Source organism: Lissotriton helveticus, chromosome 3_1, assembly GCF_964261635.1.
Source record: "Lissotriton helveticus chromosome 3_1, aLisHel1.1, whole genome shotgun sequence".
In the NCBI taxonomy this organism is placed as follows: domain Eukaryota; kingdom Metazoa; phylum Chordata; class Amphibia; order Caudata; family Salamandridae; genus Lissotriton; species Lissotriton helveticus.
This window is the reverse complement of record NC_136061.1, coordinates 1,928,888,512-1,928,912,084: the sequence shown is the minus strand read 5'-3', so window position 1 is coordinate 1,928,912,084 and position 23,573 is coordinate 1,928,888,512. Positions and strand designations below refer to the sequence as shown.

At 44.0% G+C, this 23,573-nt stretch overlaps 1 protein-coding gene across 3 annotated transcripts in view; it reads right to left on the bottom strand.

Moving 5' to 3' along the window:
• The window catches only part of GOLM2 (golgi membrane protein 2), a 416,514-nt gene that overhangs the window by 288,659 nt on the left and 104,282 nt on the right, over positions 1-23,573 (bottom strand). For all 3 annotated transcript variants that reach the window (XM_078682961.1, XM_078682960.1, XM_078682959.1), the window contains exon 3: positions 1,865-1,967. In XM_078682961.1, coding sequence (XP_078539087.1) covers positions 1,865-1,967 — 103 coding nt within the window. The remainder of the gene's footprint in view (positions 1-1,864; positions 1,968-23,573) is intronic.

The following is a 23,573-nucleotide window of genomic DNA, read 5'->3' as shown; positions in this document are numbered from 1 at the left end:
GCGAAAATGCAAGTCATGCCACTACTAGACTAACTGTCTTGGGTTGTCTATCTAGCAATATGTTAGATACTCTATTACAATACACTAGCCACATAATCTCTCCTGACAGTTTGTCCCTAAAAATAGCCATTTGTCTGGAATGTTTCTCGAATGGAGTTTGAAACGTGGGTGGCTACCAGCATTACCCTACATCCATTTTACCCATGAGTATTGCATATCTGACTGTTTCTTTAATTGTTTATCACCGCCGCTACATTGAATGTGAGATCCAAGGACAGCAACCCTCTTACCTTCTGTTTGGTTGCTACAAAAGATGATTTAGGGTATTATTTCTGTGTCAAATGGAGTATCTTTGGTGACCAAATGGGTTTCAACTAAGCAAATGTTGCTGAGAGATTCTGATAAAAGGATTTCCCAGATCTTGCATAGTTTGACTGTAGAGTTTGATTGCTTAAAATGCCCAGTGACCATCTAGTTGTAATGTAGCAGTCGCTCATTCTCAGCTCTCCCATTCATCCTTAAATTCACAGCTAGCCATCCTGACTGCAGCATTAGTAGTATCCCTTGGTAATGGGATCCATTTAAAACCAAATCCCTTTCCCACCATCGAAACTTTAAATTGAAGTCTCCTAGCTTAGAGCTATCAGAACTGAAATAAGATGGGAAATTGATACATACCGAGGGCATCGGTGACTCCACATCCAGTCTATTCTCTCATCCCTCCTCGGTCTGGTGAACACATTTGACATGTCTACAATTCATAGTATGGAATACATCCATTACAGAATCTTATAATGCACTTTCATCTGCAACCTGTGAGCTCAGTTCAGTCTTTCTCTCTGTAACTAGGCAAATGCCTGCCACCTCCTTTTCTGCTGTTACGACTTAGTTACCATCTTGCTTTCTGGTGGTTTCAGGAATGAGACTTATTTTAGTCAGTGTCAGTAAGATCAGCCTTTGTCAGGTCGAACAGTGATTCTCCCTCCTACGAAAGTCGGATTTTGTGGCTCTTGGAGTTCAATTTCAATACCAGTGCAAAAGGAACTGCCAATCTCTATCTAAGTCTGCTTTGTCACCTCCTGGAGGGCTCTTCTTTTGTTTAAGGCACTCTAGAGTAGCTCTTGGAAAGATGAATTGTGTTATCCTCACATTTTCTGGCTTTATATAGTCTAGCTTCCCATAATCTTCAGTCCTTCAATGCTGTTGAGGATATACTTCGCAAGGATGTCTCTCATTTGGGCCTCAAATGCACTCTTCAGTGCATCCACCCTGTGAGTTCTGATGATGCATGATGCCAAGATTTTATACTCTCACAGGACATGGTGAAATATGGTTGCAGAGTAGACTTCAATGCCCTGCCCTATGGGATTACTTAACACACCTTATCCTAGTGTAATACTATCTAGATCGGTCTTCAAGACCATCACGTTTGTTTTTTAGTTTCTTCAAGGCCTCTGGCATCATGGTGAGTGCGGAAGTTGTATCCTCCACTGTTGAGTGCATGGTCAAGAAAATATCCTCATTTGTGCTCACTCGTTCTCCATTTGCTTGAATGTCCTTCTGCTTCTTACTTGCACACACAATGCCCAGCATGCCAGTTCTCATACATTCAGAAACCACAAAAGCACACACAATCTGTGGCCCATTCATAGAAGCTCCACATAGCCCATCCCCAACCTCCATTCCTTACTGCAGAACACCATATGTAGCACTCAACATCGAACGCAAATTGTAGCCAACAATCATCTTTAATGTGGTTCACAGGACCTAGTGACTCAATAGTGCACCCGAATGCTCCAGCACACCACACCCAGCATCCAACCATTTCACCGATCACTGCTGGACAATAGGATAAGCATTATACCTTTCTTTTTCAAGCTTGTTCAAAAGGTAAGTATTGTTGGTCTGCAACTCATGGAGTTGATCTTCACGCTGAAGGAAAGCCTGATTCAGATCAGAGAGTTGTTCTAAGTGTAGACAAACAAAATGTTAAAATGAGGCAATAAAATATAAAACACGAAGTTCAAGTTAAGTACTTTATTGCAGTAGGTAAAATATGAACCATATTGCAAAAATTATTATAACGAAAAAATACAAAATGACAGAATTCATATCACACATGCAAAAATAATTAGGCCAAGTCATAGTGTGTTGTTACATTTAATAGATACATTAAAATATGAAATGTAATGCACAACATGAATCCTGCTAACCATAAACTGCATTTCACATTTATAAGAATATATTTTCCTACATGCCCTTTGGATACAAACTAACATTTATAAACAGTAAAATATAGCAGGACTCAAAATAAAAACGTTATTTGTTTATTTTCCAAAAGAAGTATTGTTTGACAACTCGTGGCATAAAATAATAAGAACATACTAACATGGTGGGCCATCTGCAAAGGAAATACAACTTAAATTAGTTAATTGCATGGAACCTCAAACTCAAACCAACAACCATTCAAGTATGATGGAATTTACCTTTCTTATTTTGGCTACAATGTTAGAGTACACTATTGCATTTGGTCTGTTATGGCAGTAATGTCAACCTTCGTGTTGTACAATCAATACAAATATCTAAAATGTAAACAATAAAACCATGATGCGCCCTTTGCAAAGAATGAAATATTAAAATAAATCATACACATACTGCATGTCAATTCAGTTACCCTAGTGAAGTGTTTGCAATATTTCTAAACAAGCATTTGCAATGCAATAGGTCTCGCATTAGGAAAGTTTGAGCTATTGGTATTGTAAATGACAAATATTTTATTTATGTGTTGGTTTTGAAAATAGCGAAATTAATAGCTTTGTCATTTACAATGCCAATAGTTTTAACTTTTGCAAACATGACACCTATAGCATTTGTAATGCAATATGTGTTGTATTTACATGACTTAGATGTATTAATATTACAAATAACAATGGCTTTTATTTTTTTTAATAATTAATACTTAAATAAAAGTTATTGTAATTTATAATGGCAAAAGCTTAAACTTTTGTAAATAACTTATGGGAAGATTATGTTCAGTGTATTTTATTGTGATGAAAATCCAAGAACAGCAGTGAAATATTAATATCTTTTTGTGACATTTGTAATAAAGCTTGAAACATTGAGAGAACATATTAGAACCAGTAGTTGTTGAATGGTTGCACACAGTGATGCTGTGGCGTTCAGTGGTGCTGAGTGATGCTGTGGCCTTCAGTGGTGCTGAGTGATGCTGTGGCCTTCAGTGGTGCTGAGTGATGCTGTGGCCTTCAGTGGTGCGGAGTGATGCTGTGGCCTTCAGTGGTGCGGAGTGATGCTGTGGCCTTCAGTGGTGCGGAGTGATGCTGTGGCCTTCAGTGGTGCTGAGTGATGCTGTGGCCTTCAGTGGTGCTGAGTGATGCTGTGGCCTTCAGTGGTGCTGAGTGATGCTGTGGCCTTCAGTGGTGCTGAGTGATGCTGTGGCCTTCAGTGGTGCTGAGTGATGCTGTGGCCTTCAGTGGTGCTGAGTGATGCTGTGGCCTTCAGTGGTGCTGAGGGATGCTGTGGCCTTCAGTGGTGCTGAGTGATGCTGTGGCCTTCAGTGGTGCTGAGTGATGCTGTGGCCTTCAGTGGTGCTGAGGCATTCAGTGGTGCTGTGGCGTTGAGTGGCGCTGTGGCGTTGAGTGGCGCTGTGGCGTTGAGTGGCGCTGTGGCGTTGAGTGGCGCTGTGGCGTTGAGTGGCGCTGTGGCGTTGAGTGGTGCTGTGGCGTTGAGTGGTGCTGTGGCGTTGAGTGGTGCTGTGGCGTTGAGTGGTGCTGTGGCGTTGAGTGGTGCCGTGGCGTTGAGTGGTGCCGTGGCGTTGAGTGGTGCCGTGGCGTTGAGTGGTGCCGTGGCGTTGAGTGGTGCCGTGGCGTTGAGTGGTGCCGTGGCGTTGAGTGGTGCTGTGGCGTTGAGTGGTGCTGTGGGAAGCTAATAAGGAGGAAAGAGAAAGGAGAGAAGAGGGGTGAAAGAAGGGTTGGCGTGGAGATGCAGAATGATGAGGTGAAAGATCACTAAAGCGAGGAGGGAAAAAGAGCAAACCATGAGAAAGGGAAGGGAATCTATGAGACAACAAACAGGAGGAGGAGGTGTGAGAGCAAGAAAACGTATGGGCGAGAGGGAAAGGGGTTGGAAAGTAAAGTGAGAGAATAGATGAAAACAAGCGATGCGCGCTCTGAGCTGGGGTAGGGCCATTAGCCTGTAAGAACTCGCGGCGGACATCAAAGGAAGGGTGGGAGGGACATTGGCGAGCGAGGTGGTATGCAGCCTGTTGAGTTGAAGTGGCAGCAGAGGCGGAGCGCGGCGCGCATGAAGTGTCTGGTAGCAAATGGTCACCGTAGGTGACCGGGGGTGGGGGAGAAACGGTGGGTGGGACAAACCGAGGAGAGGGTTCTGCAGATCTGGAGGCCTTTATAATAGAGCTTTCGGAAGGGCACGAAGAAAGCGCGAGAGGGAAAGGGCGCTGGGTTGGATGTGAACTGGCCATCCAATGGAGGGTTCTATTTTGCAGTATTATATCGCGCAGTATTATATCGCGTGAATTTGACCCAAAGGCATTGGAGCGCTTTAAATGATTAGATTACATTTTTTAGGCATCGGGAAGACATTGCCCAGAATCACAGGATGGTGAGCGGGCGCCGGGACTCCAACTTGGTCTCCTACTTTTAAAGTAAGCGTACATCTCCCCCCTTGAGTATGACCCTCACTATACCTACAGATTGTACTACAAGAATTGTAGAACTTCTCTTTCTTCATTCCCCCACATATTTTTTTCTGTTCACTATATTAGAATGGAAACAATCGGAGGACTGGTAATATTTAATCGAGAAATGACCTATCGGAGCTTTAGAAAGAAAGGGAAAGCAACACAATTAACCGGGGGTCTGGGCGGTGATAATGGAAAGGATGGGAGGAGAAGGGACAGAGAGAAAGATTGTGAAGGAACGAGGAGAGACAATAAAGAGGATGGAAGAATGAGAGAAAGGTTTAGCGGGGTGGAGGTGGGGGGGCAGGAAGCAAAATAGTCAATTGAAAGTAAACCAAGGAGGAGAGGGAGTATATATGGAGAGGGAGAGTATGGAAAGAAAGAGGGTGGGGAATGAGCGACGGGAAGGGAAGAAAACAAGCATTTACAATGCAATAGGTCTCGCATTATTAAAGTTGGAGCAATTGGCATTGTAAATGACAATGTCTTTTATTCATTGTTTTTAAAACCTGCAATCGGTGCATAAACACGCACTTTGAACATATATTCCTTGCTTACAATGAGCAAAGCTGGCAGTAAAAGAGACTTCCAGCCTTGCTTCTCATAAGCATGGACTATAAGTGCAAAGTGCTTGTTTACGCAACGATGCAAATGAAAAAAAGGCATTGTCATTTACAATGCCAATAGCTCAAACTTTAATATTGCGAGACCTATTGCATTGTAAATGCTTGTTTATTGATGCCATCATCTTGTGCTGTATAGCATGGATGGATGTTATGTATTATTTAAGGCAATAACTGATGACTTTCAGAACTTTACCCTTTTTGCAACCTTACATCACCAATATATAATTAACTTCTGTGCATTTCAAAGGAGTCTGTAAAGATGTCCTTTAACCGGACTCTGGATACATCAACCCATCAGGTTTGTAGATCCCTCAGTGGGGTGCGCACAACTGTGTATGGTGTATGTTTGAATGTGTGGGTCTTTGGGTGTGTTGTGGTCTTTTGGGTCTGACCCCCAATGTCAATTTATGCAGGTGTTTATATTGATAAACCAAGATCCAATGCTTTTACTAATATTTTTTGGTCTATACCTTTGTCCCATTGACAAAAATACGTACTATTCTTTTCCCAAAACATACACGTTGTGAGTGTAAATGTTTTGTCCATCTGTGGTTAGGATTGGCATTGGATGTAAACACAAGTTGCACCCCTTTCCATCCTTGGTAGGAAGCATTGGCATTGTGTAACTGAAAACGGATGATCAATTTCACCAAATTTTTCATTCATCGGAGTTTACTCCCAATTTATTCCTCACAAGCAACGGCCCTAAGTGTGTGATAAGTGTGTGAGACAGATTCATAGATTGAATCTAAATCTCAAACTCCAATGGTTTTTTATACGAGCATAATCTCACGTAAATACCAATAATCGTGTTCAAAATTGTTATTGTAATTTGTGTCTTCTCTATGTTCATAGCTCACAGAAAACTAGTTCAATGAGAAAATGTCCCACAGTGTCTGTGAAACTCGAGGTGCGCTGCATGGACATCCACAGTGCAGTTTACTTTGCAGCTGCTCCCAATACACTCGTGCACTGTGTTTGTGTGCAGCATGTGTGATCTTGTTCACATCATAAACAAAGAGATCCCGTCTCTGTTGTGCAGGAGTGTGGGGTACATGTTGTTATGTTCTGAGTTTTGCACACTGATGCAGCAGGGTATTCTTCTGGTAACACCGTGGATTTAGCACTCTCCCATGATGTATTCCTGTGGTAATTCCCTTGCCCCGTATTATTTAACGCTGCAGTTCCACGCCCTGTCGATTTCCTATTCATAACTCAATCCCGAGCGCTGAGCCTGCTCCCCGAGGAGTTAATGCTCTCACCCTGTGCTGACTCAGCAGCTGGCCGCCTCTGATGGCAGAATTACACATTATCGTCATCCAAGCGTGCCTAATGCGAACATCTCCTATGTGGGCCCTAATCCCCGAGCCAATCCCAGGCGGGGATGAAGGCTATCCTGACCCAGAGCACCTACGACCCTTCATCCGCGACCCTGTCTTCCCGGCGCCCCTCAGCACAGTAAACACACCGTTTCAAATCTGCACGAGTAAATATTGCCACGCGCGTTGTCACACGCGCATACCATGTCACGTGCGCACTTTCCTGCACGTTTATGCTGCACATTTAAATACGTGACCTCTGTTTCAATGGCGGCGTGAAGGTGTCTTTGGCTCTGATGAGCGTAAATAGGCAACAAAGCATGCTAACAGGTCTTGCTTATAAAGGAAAGTGCCTCTTAAATCCTTGATGGGTATAGACACTCAGATTATATCCTCACACATGTACTCTGTCACTCATCCTTGCACACTTGCTTCCATTAATCTACCCACGTATTCATTCTTGATTTCACCCACTTACAAAACCACAATAAACTATACACTCAAACTCAACAACATATGAAAAATAGATTAAAAGCAGAATGACAAGAAAAAAGAAAGCAAGGTGGCACATAAACATGGTGGGCACATGCTTACAATAACAAATAAAATTAAACACAGCAGCGGTTGGCTGTCTTGCAGTAGTATTGGACATAGTATATATATATTTTTTAAGTTCCAGCATGGCTGCCACATGCAGAACAAAAGTATTGGCCATCTTGGAATGGTAAAATGATGACACAATATGGGCAATAGCATTCCACAATAGTTGCCAGGTTTTGAGTCAGAGAGTATGCAGGAGGGTGGTGCAATGCATATGAAATGAGGGTGAGGCAAGCAGCCTCTTAGCGCTGTCAAGAGAGATATAGTGTGCTCTAAAAATACAAGACGTGCGCGCGCACGCGCACTGGCAAAAACGAAACGTATCGTGGGGCGGGACTTCCGTTTTGTGAAGCCCGCGCCCACGGAGTGCCTGGCCAGAGAAAGAGCCCCGCGGAGGCTGCAGATGTCCGGAGTGGCGGTAAGTGGGCCTTACTTGTAGGGGGGGTGGGGGGTGCGCTTCTGTGTATGTGTGCGGCGGGGCGGGGCGGGGGCCGGGGGTCTCTGTATGTATGTGTGTGTGCGTGCGTGTGTAGGTGCGCTGGTGTGTGTGTGTGTGTCTCTGTGTGTGTGCTGCTGCGGGGGCGGGGTGGGTGTCTCTGTATGTATGTGCATGTGTGCATGGGCGCTCGTGTGTGTGTGTGTGCGCATGCGTGTGTGGTGTTGGATTGCGAGAGCATGTGAATGGCAGGCAGGGGATGTGCACAGCGCCGTGCGCGCCCTCGAGGGCAAATCGGAGACGGCAGAGGCTCTTGCTTGTACACCGTCTCACATTCCCCCAGACACGCCAGCAAAAGATCTTTCGCAGACAAAAGCATGCTTCGCATGCTTTTTAGGTCTGCTCGACCTAAAAAGAAGATAAAGTGGGAGGGTCGGAAGAAGAGAACTGGAACTGAGAGTACAGGGGAGGGTGAAGGACGGGAGACGAGTGAAGAGGGATATCAGAGGAGGAAGGGCGACAAGGAGAGGAGTAAAATGAATGGGGGGGTCAGAGGAAGAAAAGTATAGGAGGAAGAGAGGCGTGGCCACAGAGGGAAGGGACTCTGACAGAGAGATGGGAAAGAGAGAAGAAGAAAGGGAAACGAAAGAGAAGAAGGTGGAACTGAGGCACAAAGAGGGATAGGCGGGAAATAAGAGTGACATAAGGAGAAGCAAAAGGAAGAGGAAACGTAAATATGGATGAGAAATAAAGATTAATAGTGAGGGGAGGGAAAGGAAGAGAGGTTGGATCAAATGAAGAAAAGAAGGAGAAATGAGGCAAGGAAAGACAGGAAACATGAGGGAGGAATGTTGGGGTAATTAAAGCTGGCCGAGCGCACGTTGGTAAAGCTTCACGCTTGAATGCCTAAAGTCGGAAGGGTGGGAGGGGAAGTGAGGCCGAGCGCGCGCTGTGGAAGCTTCAGATGCCTGGCTCGGGGAGCAAATGGGAGCGAGGCCGATGGGTTTGTGCACGCGCGTCTCACACGAGTGCACCAAATGACCTAATAATACGCCCTTGTTCAAGAGTTTGTTTCCCCTACTATATGTTCGAGCTATATAATAGCTGGACCTAAAAACATGCCAGGCATTGGGATTAAATTATTGTAAATACCCAAAAAGTGACGGGTGGGTGTGTGCCACGGGGTGATTACATGAAGTGGGAGGTCATGCAAAGAAGCTCAACACTTACTGAGGACACAAGCAGCTGGGAGCAGTGACGGAGCTGAATAAGCAACAAAGAAACAAGCGCAGCCGCTAAAGTGAAAGTGACCGCGCTGTAACATGAGCCACGATAAGGAGGAGTGCAGCTGGCACAATGCGCGCCGCTGCTCGCTCCTGAGACCCAAAGGCCGTGGGAGGAAACCTTTAGAGAAAAGGCGGGACATGCACTGGCCAATTGCATGCTTTTATTTTTAAAAGCCACACGCAAAGGCCAATAGAATGTGTGGAAGTTGAAAAACCACATGGAAAAGTTTTGAGAAAGTCTGGAGTCATTCCAAGAGGCCTCCCCATAGAGTAGCGCACGCGCGCTGCGCTTGGCTCGACCTAAAAACGGATGTGATGGGTGCGTGCAGCCTGGTTTAATCAGATAGACGGTTCTGGGTGAAAGCAGACAGCCGCTTGAGTAGATGGGGCTGCAGATGAGTCGGTCGGTCCCATCTACTTTTATCCAAGGTGGCATTTGATGAATTGGTGTACTTTTACTCCTTTGCTCTGTATCTTTTATTAATTTTGTGTTCGAAAAACCAATAAAGTAATTGAAATCGAAAAAGGATGTGACATTGCACCAACGAGACCAACAGGAAAAGGTTTCTATTTACATGTCAATAAGAAGCTTTTCTTCATGTCCCACAAATAATACTAATCGTTTCTCTGCCTCAGTTAATGTTAAATTAGACAACAACTTTTCAGAAATGCTGCAAATAAGTCGACCTGAGCCATATCCCCCTTCAATAATATTTACTTCAGAAGTTTTGACTGCAACACAGCAGAAAAGGAGTGCAAAGCAAAAAAGGCAGCTGAATTTGTGACCTCAAAGTACCTATTTCCGTCCTCGGTTACATTCACTCTGGGCCTGTTCCATGGATTCAATCAGTCTTCGTGTTGAGAAAATAACACACACTTAAAAGAACATGGCCTTAATGTATCCTGTGCTACTAGCAGGACCCTTGTTAAATTGCAATGCCCAGTTAGAACGGGTTTATGTAAAATCCAGTTACGGTGTGGGTCGTTTGGCGCTGGCCTACATGCAGTCAAAAACTATGCATTTATATTGGTCAAGTAAAACCAACACCAAATGAAACCATTACAAACAGTTAGGCAGCTCAAAGATGCAACATGAAAGCAAGACTACAAATTATAGTATCCAAAGTGCTATGGGTATAATGATAACCCTGGTTGAATGTAACATTATGTTTTGTGGCTCGGGCCATGTTATAATTTTTTTACGGTCATTAAAAGTTCTAACTGGAATTTCCTTAGAAAAATCAAATCGTTGCCCTAAAAAACAAGAGCATCCTGCAAGAACCTCGATTTACATCTGAGCGCAAGGCACATTACCTACGAAGAGCAGCAGGCATGACAGGGATAATATAACCAAAACAAAAGCATGCCAGTTGATAAGAGCTCCCTTTACATTGCTCCAGTGTCGAGTGACATTTACATCGTGGTCGCAGCAATCACGCGTTTGGCGCATAGATCTGTTTTACTAAGAAGTGAAGTCAGGGGCGAGCTCAGTATCGTTGACTTAAGAACACAGCTGAACGACAAAAATATTAAAAGACACAGGTTGTGTCACTTCCTCCAGAAGACTAATGGATAGTTATTGGAATCAAATTGTTAATAAAAACAAAATACGAATTGACGTCACGTTCCGTTCATGCCAGACGAGAGTTTGCTTGCTCTGCGACTTCAATATGAAATAGCCAGAATATGGCTGAAAGCATGCACTCCCCATAAACCCTCCCCTTTCAACTACATAACGGTATCGAGAAAACAAACAGACCCATGCCTGAACTTGGCACCGTTCGATCAAATGTTGTCAGATTATCGCCTGCCAAAGGGCCATGAATCGGTCAGTATTCTCAAAACAAGAAGTACACCATACCCTCTATATGGTGCGCCTAAAATGCATGTATCGCAAAGAGGGCACGGCTCTAGTTAAACTGAGACAACTCCAACTTTCATAAGTTGCAGTCCGAGTGACACAAGCATCCTTTTCTTAGATGCAGACATAATAACCAGCTGAAGCAGCGCAAGTCGTGCTTGCACGAAGAAAAACCAAGTAAAGAAAAGAGTGCTCACAAACTTAAAAACACGTTCCCTGTAATAACTGAAGTAAGGGGGCCGGTCGCCATGGGAGGTTACAATTGAAGACAAGGCAGCACACAGCAGACGCATTGGTCACCCCTCGGAGCCAGACTTAAAACAACCATGCCGCATCCACTGCCTGCACTGAAGTTACCGAATAGGAACTAAAAGCACTATACAAAAAAACACAATAATAAATAAATGACAAAGTTGTCTTGTTCAACTTTCGGGCACTCTGTATGAATAATCCAAGCAAGTCGTTGTTTTGCTTCCACTTTGGTTCCCGGCAACGTAGAATGAGAAGCGTAGTTCGATGATGTCAGTGCGAGCGCCGCGTGCCGCTGATTGACTGCGGTGTTGATTTAAATGGCGAACAAGCGGGCCGGGAGCCGTATGTACTACGAGGACGTTGCGGTCTGTCTCTGAAGTGAAGCAGGTGAGAGGGCACGAGGGGCGGAGGTCATCAATAGGAAATTATTAGGGCAGGGTCACATCTGCAGCAGTGGGCAATAATCTTCTAACAATAACCAGCGGTCAGCAAAAAATGAGTGCAAGAAGAGCTAGTAAATATGGGAATGTGGTGGCAGATGACCAAGAAGCACTGGTGATAAAAGTAGCGCGTGAATGGGAAGATCGGCCGTGGGAGGTGGGAGGAAAGTAGGAGAGTGGTGGGGGCGTGGAGCGCCAGACCTTGAAGTGTGATTGGGGACAGAAAAATGGTGGTGTGACGTGGCTGGTTCATTGAAGTCTGGTGCGAGGCTGATGGGTTTGCCGTGCACGCGCATCTCACATGAGTGCACCACATGAACTGGACGTAATCCGCCCTTGTTCAAGAGTTTGTTTCCCCTACTATATGTTCGAGCTATTAATCCCTGTGGGATATAATAGCTCGACCTAAAAAGGGAGAAATGTATTGTCTTATTCATAGGTCTAGCATGTTAATAAGTGAGGCGGTCCCCCAATTGCATATCTTTAAGCCACTAACCCAAATTGTAATACTGTGAATAATTTCAATGTGCCATACCCTAGTTAGATCCAACACATCTACTTGGGCAAACATTTTGTTCTTATCCAAAAAGTAACATTTCATTCAAATACCTTTGTGGGCTAAGAGAAAGAAAATGACTGCAGTAAATTACAGTTTATAAATTCCAATCTAGCCATGTATTCAAAAAAACTAAATTGTTTAAGGTTTTAACACTCAATATCAGATTTAGAAAAGCACAAATGAAGCCCATTTTATGTCATTCTGAAGTGCAGTGGAAACAAATATTTGAATACGATCAAAACAAATCAATACACTAGGTGATGACGTGTCCACACATTGTTTGAGCTGAGTATACGTGTATCAGTAAAACTGTATGTCTGTGCAAATGCAATGGTCACTTCAATTGAAAATGTGTTGTCTATAATGGTAGTGCGTTAACACACTATTCATACTCCTCTTATGCCATTCCACTATGCCACTGCACGCTACAACACTTTACTCTACTTCACTCCATGTCAATTTACTACACTCTACACCACTCCATGCACTTCCACTCCACAACACTCAATGCCGGTCACAATGATGGGGATGGCGCTCTTACTGAGCAGACCCCCACCCCATTGTATGTGACCGGCATCCATGAATCCTTGGCCCAAACACCTATTCTTTGTTTTAACCACCATACTCAAGTTCAGGTAATAATGCGAAGGACGCCTGGAAGCAACTCTCCCTCACAGTTGACCTGGAACTGGGAAAACAAACATCTTCACAGAGATTGGATATGGCAGGAAAACAAAATGGAACACGCCCCCTTTAAGAAGAAAGTCAACACCAATGGAAAGCACGACCAGGTGACATCCAGAGAAGAGGCTGACACGATCCACAGAGAAGCACCGAGACTCCATTTCGAAGACCCAGAGTGACAGAGAAATTGGGCGGTTACAGGAGGCAGGGAAAAGAGCAGAGGGAGACAGAGCACTAAGCTCTCTGTACACCAGTGAAAGGTGCTGTAGAGCCGTTGATGAACGGACTCCTTTATTTTGTTGGTCCAAGTTGGGCCTTTGGTTTTCTTTTCCATAGCATTTGACCCCTAAAAACATAGCGCCATTTAACACTAATTCCCCTCCACTGGAACAGCTACGTCTGAGAAGAGGTATGCATATGGTGACCGGAGCACTCTTTGTAGCATAAAGCCACAGAACCCCAAAACCCATGCCCCAAACTTTTAGGTAAATAAAAAAGAATCAGGCCTGAGCCTTTTTTCTTCTTTTGCAGGGAATACTTCGAAACCAGTGGTCCGGGTGTCTAACCAAACTACCCAGCAAGAAACAGAACTCCTTGGATGTCAGGGACTAAGCATACCACTCTTAAATCAAGGAGATTAACATAAAAGATGTCAAACACGGATACTGTTCCTGTCTAGATACATCCAGCACCTTTAACACGTGGTGGAGAATGCAGGCACCCCTCCATTGAAGTCAAAATGGAGAATCTCATTCAACATTTGGTATAGGGTCTACGAAAACTAGAATGGGCCATCAAACAACAGATGACCGCTGTAAAGACAGATCAGGAAACCTTCTGAGACTCCCTGAAAGCCCAAGTAGATAGCCTGCATAAGGTGGCTGGGGACCAAGTCCAGCTCACCTCCAGATTATCTGAAACATGAGGCGTAACATCCATGGAACCTAACGTTGCGTCGCAAAAATATGTGGCCAGAGAGGACACCGATGCCTTTATACTGAACTTTGAAAAGGCTTCACGGGCCTGTGCGTGTCCCCCAGCAAATTGGTCTTTCTTGCCTCCCTTTCAATGGGAAAGGCACAGACAGCATACAAGGTTGCCAATGTGTATGTGAATACAGTGTATGAGGAGATAAAAAGGATAATTCTAGACCATTTGGGTATGGATGCTGAGTCCTATTGAGTTTGGTTTCAAAAGGAAAAGGGAACTGCAGGGGACAATCCAAAAACCCGGTTATTTATGTTAAAACTGGCAGCCGATAGGTGGTTGAAACTCAGCGAGAGCAGAAAGGAGGTCATTATGAAAAAGATATATTTATAGTAATATTGGATTCTCTTCCTCTTGCTACCCAAAAATGGTTACACCAACATCACAAAAAAACAAGCAGTGGAGATGGCCACAACCTTTTCTACAGCCCAACCCAGGTTTGCCTCTGGGAAGATAGAAAGAGGCCATCACCCAATACACCTGAATGGTGTAGGAAAAGCAAAAAAGGGTGGCTGAATACCCAGTGGACACATTGAAACCAAAATCCAAAACACAGAGTTCCCAAACCAAAACAGCCCACAGTGTTTTGATTGTGGGGACTGGTCACATCGTCCTAGTCTGCCCTCTCAAGGAGAAAGGAAAAGCCCATGGAGATCATCTATGCCCCTCGCTCCATCCTATATGCACAGGAACTTGGTCACTGCTTCTACGTAAGTCGATAAATAAATGACAAACGATTGGTAGCCCTCATAGACTCGGGGTGCAAACAGTCTATGGTTTAAAGGGATTTAATATACCCATGACAGATCAATTACTTACCCAAGAACACACTACTCAGGTTGGAGTGGAGGGCATCGAATAAGAACTTTAGGCATATCCAGATTAATGATGCCATTTTACAGAATACATGGAAAGAGGTCCGTCATCATGAGAATCACATACAAGATCAGTGATAAGGGAGGAAGTCCCAAATTGCTAGTACCTCACGAATTCTGTGAATAGATCATATTTTCCAACTCCCATTTTTTGGCTGGACACACAGGAACACATAAAACCATCCAAGCTGTTCAACGCCATTTCTACTGGCCAGGAATTTACGCCGCTATAAAAAAAGTATTGTCAGGATTGTGAGGTATTGCGAAGCGAAAAACCCTAACGGCCCCCTCCCGTTCCTCTCCAACCCCTACCCATCATAGGGAAGCCTTTTGAACGTATTGAGATGGATTTAATCAGTCTACTCCCATAATTCAGTAAAAGGTAATTAATACGTATTGGTTATTGTTGACTATTCAACTCGCTATCCTGAGGCAATAACTTTATTATCTACCACAACCAACAACATAGCCCTGCTGTTAATGAAAGTATTCAGCAGAGTGGGATTCCCAAAATAAATCCTTACAGATCAAGAGACCCCCTTTGTATCTAGATGAATTCAGCAGGTATGTAAGCTTTTGAACCTAACCCATATCAAAACATTCATATATCATCCCAAAACCGATGGGTCTCACCTTGAAAAAGATGTTAACGAGTGAAGGAAAGAACTGGGACCAACTACTGCCACTAGCCCTCTTTGTTATCAAAGGGCAGGTCCAAAGAAGTTGGGTTGTTCCGCTTTTGAGCTGTTATATGGTCTTTAACCCCAAAGCCCACTAACAATGACAAAAGACGACTGAGAAAATGATACAGAAGATGAAGCTGGCTCTCTACTAGAGAATGCCAATTACACCGATTTCCTAATGTGGCTTAAAAGCTAGAGCGTCTGACTTTGAAGCTGGGGAACCAGGTTTGAGTCTTAGCGGGAGGCTCAAACATCCTTGGCAAATGACTTAATCTCCCCGTGCCTAGAAATTAACATGTCAGTCTGTAATGAAACTTGTGCTCATGTAAAGCGCTCTGATACCTTCCGGTCGAGTTCGCCCTATATAAAACTGCAACAAACAAAAAAAACTACAAGCCAGGGTTGGTAAGCTCAGAGGCCTAGCTCACACTAATCATGAAATAAGTCAAAGAAAACAAAAGACTGTGCATGACAAGGGCAACAAATTGCATTGTTACCTGGTGAATGACTGGGTGCTAGTATTGTTGCTCACTTCCCAGAAAAAATTCAAATCCAAATAGAAGGGGCCATATAAAATAAAAGCCAAAGTTAGTAAAGTCACTTATCACCGCCAGATGACTTCTCGGAGAGAACAAAACTTCGATATAAATCTACTAGAAAGTGGTTAGCATAGTTCTTCGAGAGCACGACCCCATCACAGCCAGTTCGAATATGCACCTACCTGTGAATGTTTAGAGCCCTCACCAAAACAGAAAGATAATAGGGCAACTCTCATTCAATGGAGCTTGCACCTCACTAAGCTGTGCTCCATTTTATTAAAATCTGTGCCATATTCAACAAAACAGAACATGAATTTAAAGTCATTAAAGTAGTTTTAGCAAGGGTCCATAAACCTGCTATGTTGTCCACTGTACTAGCACACGTTCTGAATTAGATTGGTCTACCAAATGTAGTACTATACCAGGCAGTGCAGCTGTTGTTCATCCCCATGCCCTAATATGCAGGACTGACTTTAAACTGTGTATGCCAGGGACTCATCTCCCAGACCATGTTGAGGGGGGTTGGGCGGAGGGGGGGGTGGGAGGCGGGCGGGGCTGACCATCCTACAACTGGTCCACAGTTCCAGCCCCCGCTTTGAGCAGGGGGGGGCTCTGCTATGACTACAACATGCAACTCTGCACAGTTAGTTGTCTCTTTCTGAGGAGTTGACACAAGACTCTGGTGCTTTTCCTCCTCCACCATTAATATTTCAACAGAGATATTACGAGAAACTTTGTCTGCCAGTGAAGCCTCTTTCCAGCCACACTTGCTCAAACAGACTTCTGTCCACGATTCTTGCTAAGTGAAGAGGTTTAAAACCCATCAGCCGTCCATCCACCCCCACCACATTGAATTTTCATGCTCAACAATCTCCAATACTGTTTTTAGAATTTTATTAAAGCCCATAGCGTTGTCTTGGGCAGCTTGATTTCTTTAATTTTCATTTGTTCCATCGTTTGAAAGTGATTTTAGAATGAAGAGACGTGGCAAACAGCCACTCAACGGCATTCGCAAAATGAATGGCCACTAGTGGAAAGCTACAACGATGCATTTCAGTGATGACACCATGAAGACATTTAAGGCAGTTGTTATGGAAGTCGAAAATTCTTCTGGAAGAAGTGAAGGAAATGAGCCAACAGATCTACAATGAAAGAATGGCAGGTGCTGTAAGGCAAAGGATGGTAGTTTCACCAGTTAGTGAATTTAATACAGTCCAAAACCTTGCTTCATAAGTATCATAATGACTCATGGGTGTTCTAATGGAGAACAAGTTCTTCAAACCCTAGGAAACCCACAAGAACCATCAATGCTTACTGAGAAGTCAAGAATGTAAGACAATCGAAATAACAGCGTACAAACAGGGGAAAGAGGCTGATCAGATAAGGGCCTGTACCCATCAGTTTCCTGGTAGATACTATGATAGTCCGTTAGTAAGTGGTTTGAAGTCAACTGTAAAGGACATGAAGGGGAACATCCAAGGCATTAAGGCTCTTTTTGATAGATGCAATAACTTGCATGTCCACTGCTAAAAACAGAATAATCGGAAAATTAGTTGGGTAATGCTACAGAAAATAGACTATGCGAGCCCTGTACGCTCTAATGGTAAAACATAGGGGAAGAGAATCCCTTAATTTCGGTAGTCGGCCTCAGATAACACACCAAAGAAATGATAATTTCTCTACCAATACACCTTCTAGGTTACTTCTGACGATCTTGGTTCCGCTGAGAAATTAAGTAGGGAGTCGTGGCCCCTCGTATAGTTTAATTTGTCTATTTCATTCAGCACTCCAGACGCAAAGCACCGAACAATTTGTTGTTGATAGTGTGCTTATTTCTTATTTGGAACCATTTTAGAAGTTTAAGAGGCAAATCTACAGACAGTCAGGAAGAAATCTGTCAGGAAGTCAGGAAGAAATCTGCAGTTAGATCATTATTCACCAGAAAGAGCGTTACTGAAGCTAAGTATCTATTCTACTGCCGGACCCTTCTAACTGCAGCTACCTCACCTTTAGAATAGATACTTTTTTTTACGGAGTTTTATATAGTGCGAACTTGACCCTAATCTGGTATCAGAGCGCTTTACATAGCACCAGCAACTAATGTTATATCAAAGAGAACGGTTTTCATTTTTAAGAGCCTTTAAGGAATAGCAATGCATATGCTCAAAATACGGGCATACTAGAAATGCCAAAAAAGGTCCCATTGAGGTATAAATAGGTATGAGGGGGCATGGTTAAAACATATAATAAAACATATCACAAAAGATGACTAACATTCTGGGCTAATAAAAAAGAAACAAAAGAACATCAGTAAGTTCGGCCTGTAAGTAGTTGGTATTTCAGGCACTATCCAAAACAGTGAATTTCTCCCAGCCTCCACATCAATGGACTTTGTCCAAAGGTATCGGCATGCAAGGATGACAACCACCTCTGTCGGCATATTAAATGTATTCAATTGCCACGGTTCATCTCCATGCATGAATGTGTAGGTTGTGGAGACTCGGATGCAGAGTACTGTCCTCTTGCTGAGACTAAAGATCCTTCTGAAGTGGTAGCCTGATCGGAGGGAAAGCGCTTTGGTGCTCTGGATGCCACACTCTCCTTACCTCGTCCTGGGCAATTAGAATGATTTGAGCCCAGTCCTGTCTTGATCTTGTGAAGATGTAGCTGTGGGGATGCATACAGGAGCCAGTCGCTCCCCTTTAGCCGAAATGAGTCTGATATAAATTGCCTTAGAGGAAACCTAGCACATACAATTTGTGACACTGCGTTCTCAATGCTGACAAACAGATCCCGCCAGATTGTTTCCCACTGATTGAAGAGGCCCTTCGCAACACTGGAGTGAGGATGCCACTTGTGATTTGTCAGACTATGCCTGCTTAGTTAGTCAAATCTTGCATTTAAGGACCCAGCTAGGTGGTTGGAGGCCAGGAAGACGTTCTGTGAGGACCTACACCAGTCTCTCCTCCATAGATAGAAGGAAGCCTAAGAAGTTTTAATGGAACTGGCTCACGGTTGAAGACTAGAGGACCCTAATATCCACCAATCCCAGGTGGCACCAGCAACAGAGCAGTGACACAGCTGCCACACCCATGAATTCTGGATGGGAGAAGGCGAGTGGTCTGTCGCAGGTCAGGATAGCATCTAGCAGCCATCAGATCCTGAATAGTCTGCTTCAAGATCAGAAGAGAACTACTGAGGAATGCAACTGATATGGTCCCTCTTGCACAAAATATCCAATGCCAGGAACAAGTTCACCAGATGCATGACAGAAGTGGCTAATTGTCTCAGATTGAACCCGGAGAAGACGGAGGTAGTCGCCTACAAGAAAAATGCCTCACCATGGGACTCTATGTGGTGCCTCTCAGACATTGGGTTCACTCCCGCCGCCCTGCTCCCAAGTAGGAAACCTCAGACTCATCAAACAACAAACTGGACATGAGCACCCAAGTCAGTGCAGTAGTCTCAGCCTGATTCAACAGACCAGGATACTGAAAACAAATCTTCAAGTGGCTACAAGACAACACCAGGAAAACGATCCCCAAGCCCTCATCACCAGCAGACTAGACGATTGAAACAACCTATACTCCGGGATAACCAACCAACTCAGAGGAAGACTGCTGAATGTCCAAAACACAGCAGCCACACTAGTTTTCAACCTCCCATGCTGAGCCCACATCACACCTTAGGAAACTCCACTGGCTTCCAATACACAAGTGTGCACACTTTAAACTACTCACCCACAACTACAAAGCTGTTCACAACACCAGCCCTGCCTACCTGAACACCTGCATTCACTTCTACTAACCTTCCAGGCAGTCTCTCACTAGCACACACCTCACACATACACAAAAGCAATTCAAGGGATTGCCCCTTCTTGTACCTGGCCCCTAAAGCCTGGAAAGACCTTCCAAAACACATCAGAGCCTACTCCTCTCTTCTAGACATTTAACAAGAAGCTAAAGACCTAGCTTTTCAAGTAAGCCCCTGGGGCTGGCATCACACACCTGCTACACAGCGCCTGGATATCCTCATGGGTAATTAGCCTGCTATTAAGACACCAACAACATAATAGGCAGTCCAAATGCTGAGCCTCCTGAGTTCTGAAGTTCCACTGCAGGGTATGTATGTGCCAGAAGGGCAGCAACCATCATAGACACTTTTGTGAACACCAGAGGGGTTGAGGAAAGGCCAAAGGGGACTTTCATACAGTAAAAGTGTTCTTAGCCCCCCTTGAACTGCAGGTAAAGACTGTGGGACTAAAGGATGGATATATGTAAATGCATGTCCAAGGCCACCTTCAGTTTCCTGAGTCTAGAGCCAAGAGGATCGGAGTAAGCACAAGCATTTTTAATTTGTCCTTCCATAGAAACTATTCAATGGGTAGAGGTCCAAAATAAGCCCAAAGACACCATCCTATTCGGATCGAGGAAGTAGTGAGAATAACACCCTTCTCCTTTTTTGGACTCTGTTCAGTGACACCTTTGGAGGGTAAAAGATAGACATACAACATCAGGATTGCATAGTGCTCCTCGGAAATTCGCTGTGGCGAGGGAGGAAATAAAGGGTAGGGGAGAACCCTTTTTAACAATCTCCAAGACCCAACTGTCTGATGTGACGGATCTCCAGCATGGGCAGAAACTATTGGATTCTGCCTGCTACCTACTGAGCAGGAGTCCCTGAGGGCAAGTTAAAGCAGCAAAAGATGAACTGGAAGACTGCTGAGCATGCTGGCCTGGACGAATCCTGCTGGTGCCATGTTCAGATCTTCACAAGAAATGGACTAGCTGTTGTATAACCAATAGGGAGGGTTGGTGTTACCTGCAAGAGAGCCCCTTGAAATAGCCTATTAAATTCCTGAACTGGTGAGGAAATTGCTGAGCAAATAATCCCAAGGACTACCTTTGAATCACTATAGTGAGAAATCAGTCTTTTCTCCAAAGAGTCTGGACCAATCACAGGGCATATCAACTACAGATGCTTGCATGTCACTAGAAAACCTGGTTGATTTCATCAAGGCATGCCTTCGGAGCACAACACTTATACCAATAGCTATGCAAATGCAGTCAGTAGAGTATAGGCCAACCCAGAGCACATATTTTATTGCAGCCTGGCTATCATATCACCTGGATCAGCGAAGCCCTGAGGTTCTATTGGACCACAGACAAAAACCTTGCTGGTAATGTCCCATAATGCATGTTTGTACCTGTCCATTATGCAAACTGCAATGATTGATCTAGGGGAAAGGCTAGCTGATTAAAATGTTGAGGCTATCTTGCCTGATCAAGCACCTACACCGGATCGAGGACGGTAGTAAACCTCAAGCATGTATGAGGCAATGTGTTCCTAAGCGGCACCCAAATATAATTCAATAAATAGTATTTCAAGGAAAAAATACTCTGGAGTCAAAAGCAAAATGAAAACCATAATGATTTATTTAAATAATTCAAGTGAAGTACAAAAGACTGGTGCCTGGCTCTGAAAAGGGCTATAGATGGCTGAGAGGTGTGTGGCGGGGCCAAGGGCGCAATCGACCGGTCGGAGAATTCCGTCCTGCACCCGGAGCGATCAATGCTGGGCCAGTGGTGGCAGAGTGGCCTGCAAAGGGGCCCCACTAGGTGAGGAGGACTAGCGGAGATGAGGTGCGGAGACAGAGCCTCCTGCTGAGTACTCCACAGGGCGAGGAGCGGCCTAGCTGGTGTTGCATGGAATCTGCTCAGGAACCTGAGACAATAGAACATCAGTATGTAGGGACTGAGTCACCATACCACCTTTAGTATCCATGAGCCCAAGTCCGACTAGCTATAGTTCCTCACTTGCACTCCTAACCTTTTCAGAGAAACAAGCTATTTGGCATCCCAGAACACTCTCGACCCTCTCAGGGAATGCGGTAATAGGACACGCCCTTTTGCTCGCTCACTTGTACTTGTCCACAATAAGATAAGAAAGAGACATGAAGGAAGTTTACAATGTTTATTTAAACTATCGTGCTCTAAGATGCAATAATTGTACCACAATTTGAAAACCAATACATATCAATAATGTCATCAGCATGGTTAATAAACCATATACCATGAAAAGGCTTGTTTGTTATCAGACAGATCTAGCTAACCCCTCCCATACTCCTGAAGCTAATTGATTACATGGTATAGATCTCTGTGTTTAGTGGCGGACCGTACCTTAGCATACATCGGTGGGTGTTCAACATCTCAGCCGACGTAGCACTCTTGTCTCAGGACCTTCGCTCCGTGTGTGTTTTCCCAGAACCCCTGTCCTCATTTATAGGAGGAGATATGTGTATTCAAAAACAGAAACTGCATTCCTTTATTAGGTCTAGGTGCTAGTGTATGACCAGAGAGAATAACTAGAATAATGACCTTGCCTAGACGGTTCAGACTAAATCCCAGGAAAAGAATAAAATACAAAAACATGCTGGTTCCTTGTAAAAATACAATGTGGCACAAAGACAAGTGTGATTATTTAGTAATGTGTAGAAAACCAATGCGGCCTACAACGTGCATGATTAGGCGAACACACGGAAAACAATTGGCCATGTGAGAAACACACAACACTGGGAACTCTGGACTTGGAACACAAGACTTGCGGATGCCAGGGAAGCAAGTGCGGTGGCCAATGCTGGTAAGCCCCAGGCTGAGGTGTGATTCGGCCTAACGGCACGGGGGTGCGGCCCCAAGAACATTTAGGTCCCCAAAGCGTGCCCTGTCCAATTACTCGGAAAATATAAAGGGGTTTTGTCCGAATTACGCCAGTTAGGACAACTAAATATTATTACGAGAATAGAGCACCTGGCTGTCAATTTAACATGCTGCTCTTTATTAAAGCAGACAAAAAGCTTAGACCCATAGGTTCATAAGCCAATAGTGTTTTATTCACAATGCTTTATCCAATAACACATTAAAAAAAAAATGTCCTCCTGTAAGAGTCAAATACATATCAATTACACAACAACTGTGATTGTAAAGTGTACATATAAGAAACAATGTGCAGAAAAAACAAATGTGACAATAAACCAAATACGAATGAATAAACAAAATACACTATCACACCAGCAATAGGTAATACAAATTGTACAAAGCAGTTCCTTGAGGCCCTATGGCTTGGCGCAATTTTGGGAACCTGCTGCTACAAGGGATGTATGCTACTCTATGGGGTACATATTGAGTTCAAAATCCCTATAGAGGTTCATAGCGTCTCTTAATGCCCTTTGTAGCCAAATATGAGAGGAAATGCCGACGTGTATCCGGTTTTGAGGAATGACCACAAAATCATTGTAAGAAGTCCCGGTCCTATGCCCTGGACCGACACTTTTTAATCCCTTTCACGCTTGATAAGTATGCGCCCATGACTGGGATTAAATACACTACAAGAATCAACCGTAGATGGTCTAGCCTGAATACAGTGGAACGGATTTCATCCCTAGGCTCAACCAAACCTATATTAGGAGAAAACCCTGATCCCACCAACACGAAATTCAAAGAATGGATCACACAGTCTTTGGATGAAAATATCCCAATAACAAAGATCAAAAGAGATCAAAAAGAAAAAAGCGCTCCCTGGTTTACCTCCCACCTTGTCTCCTTTAAAAAAGAATGTAAAAACTTGAAAGAAAGTGGAGAAAAAAGTAAGAGGCTCACCTTAAAACGGCTCATCAAACTGCTTTTAGGAACGATCATATAGAAATGAAAAAG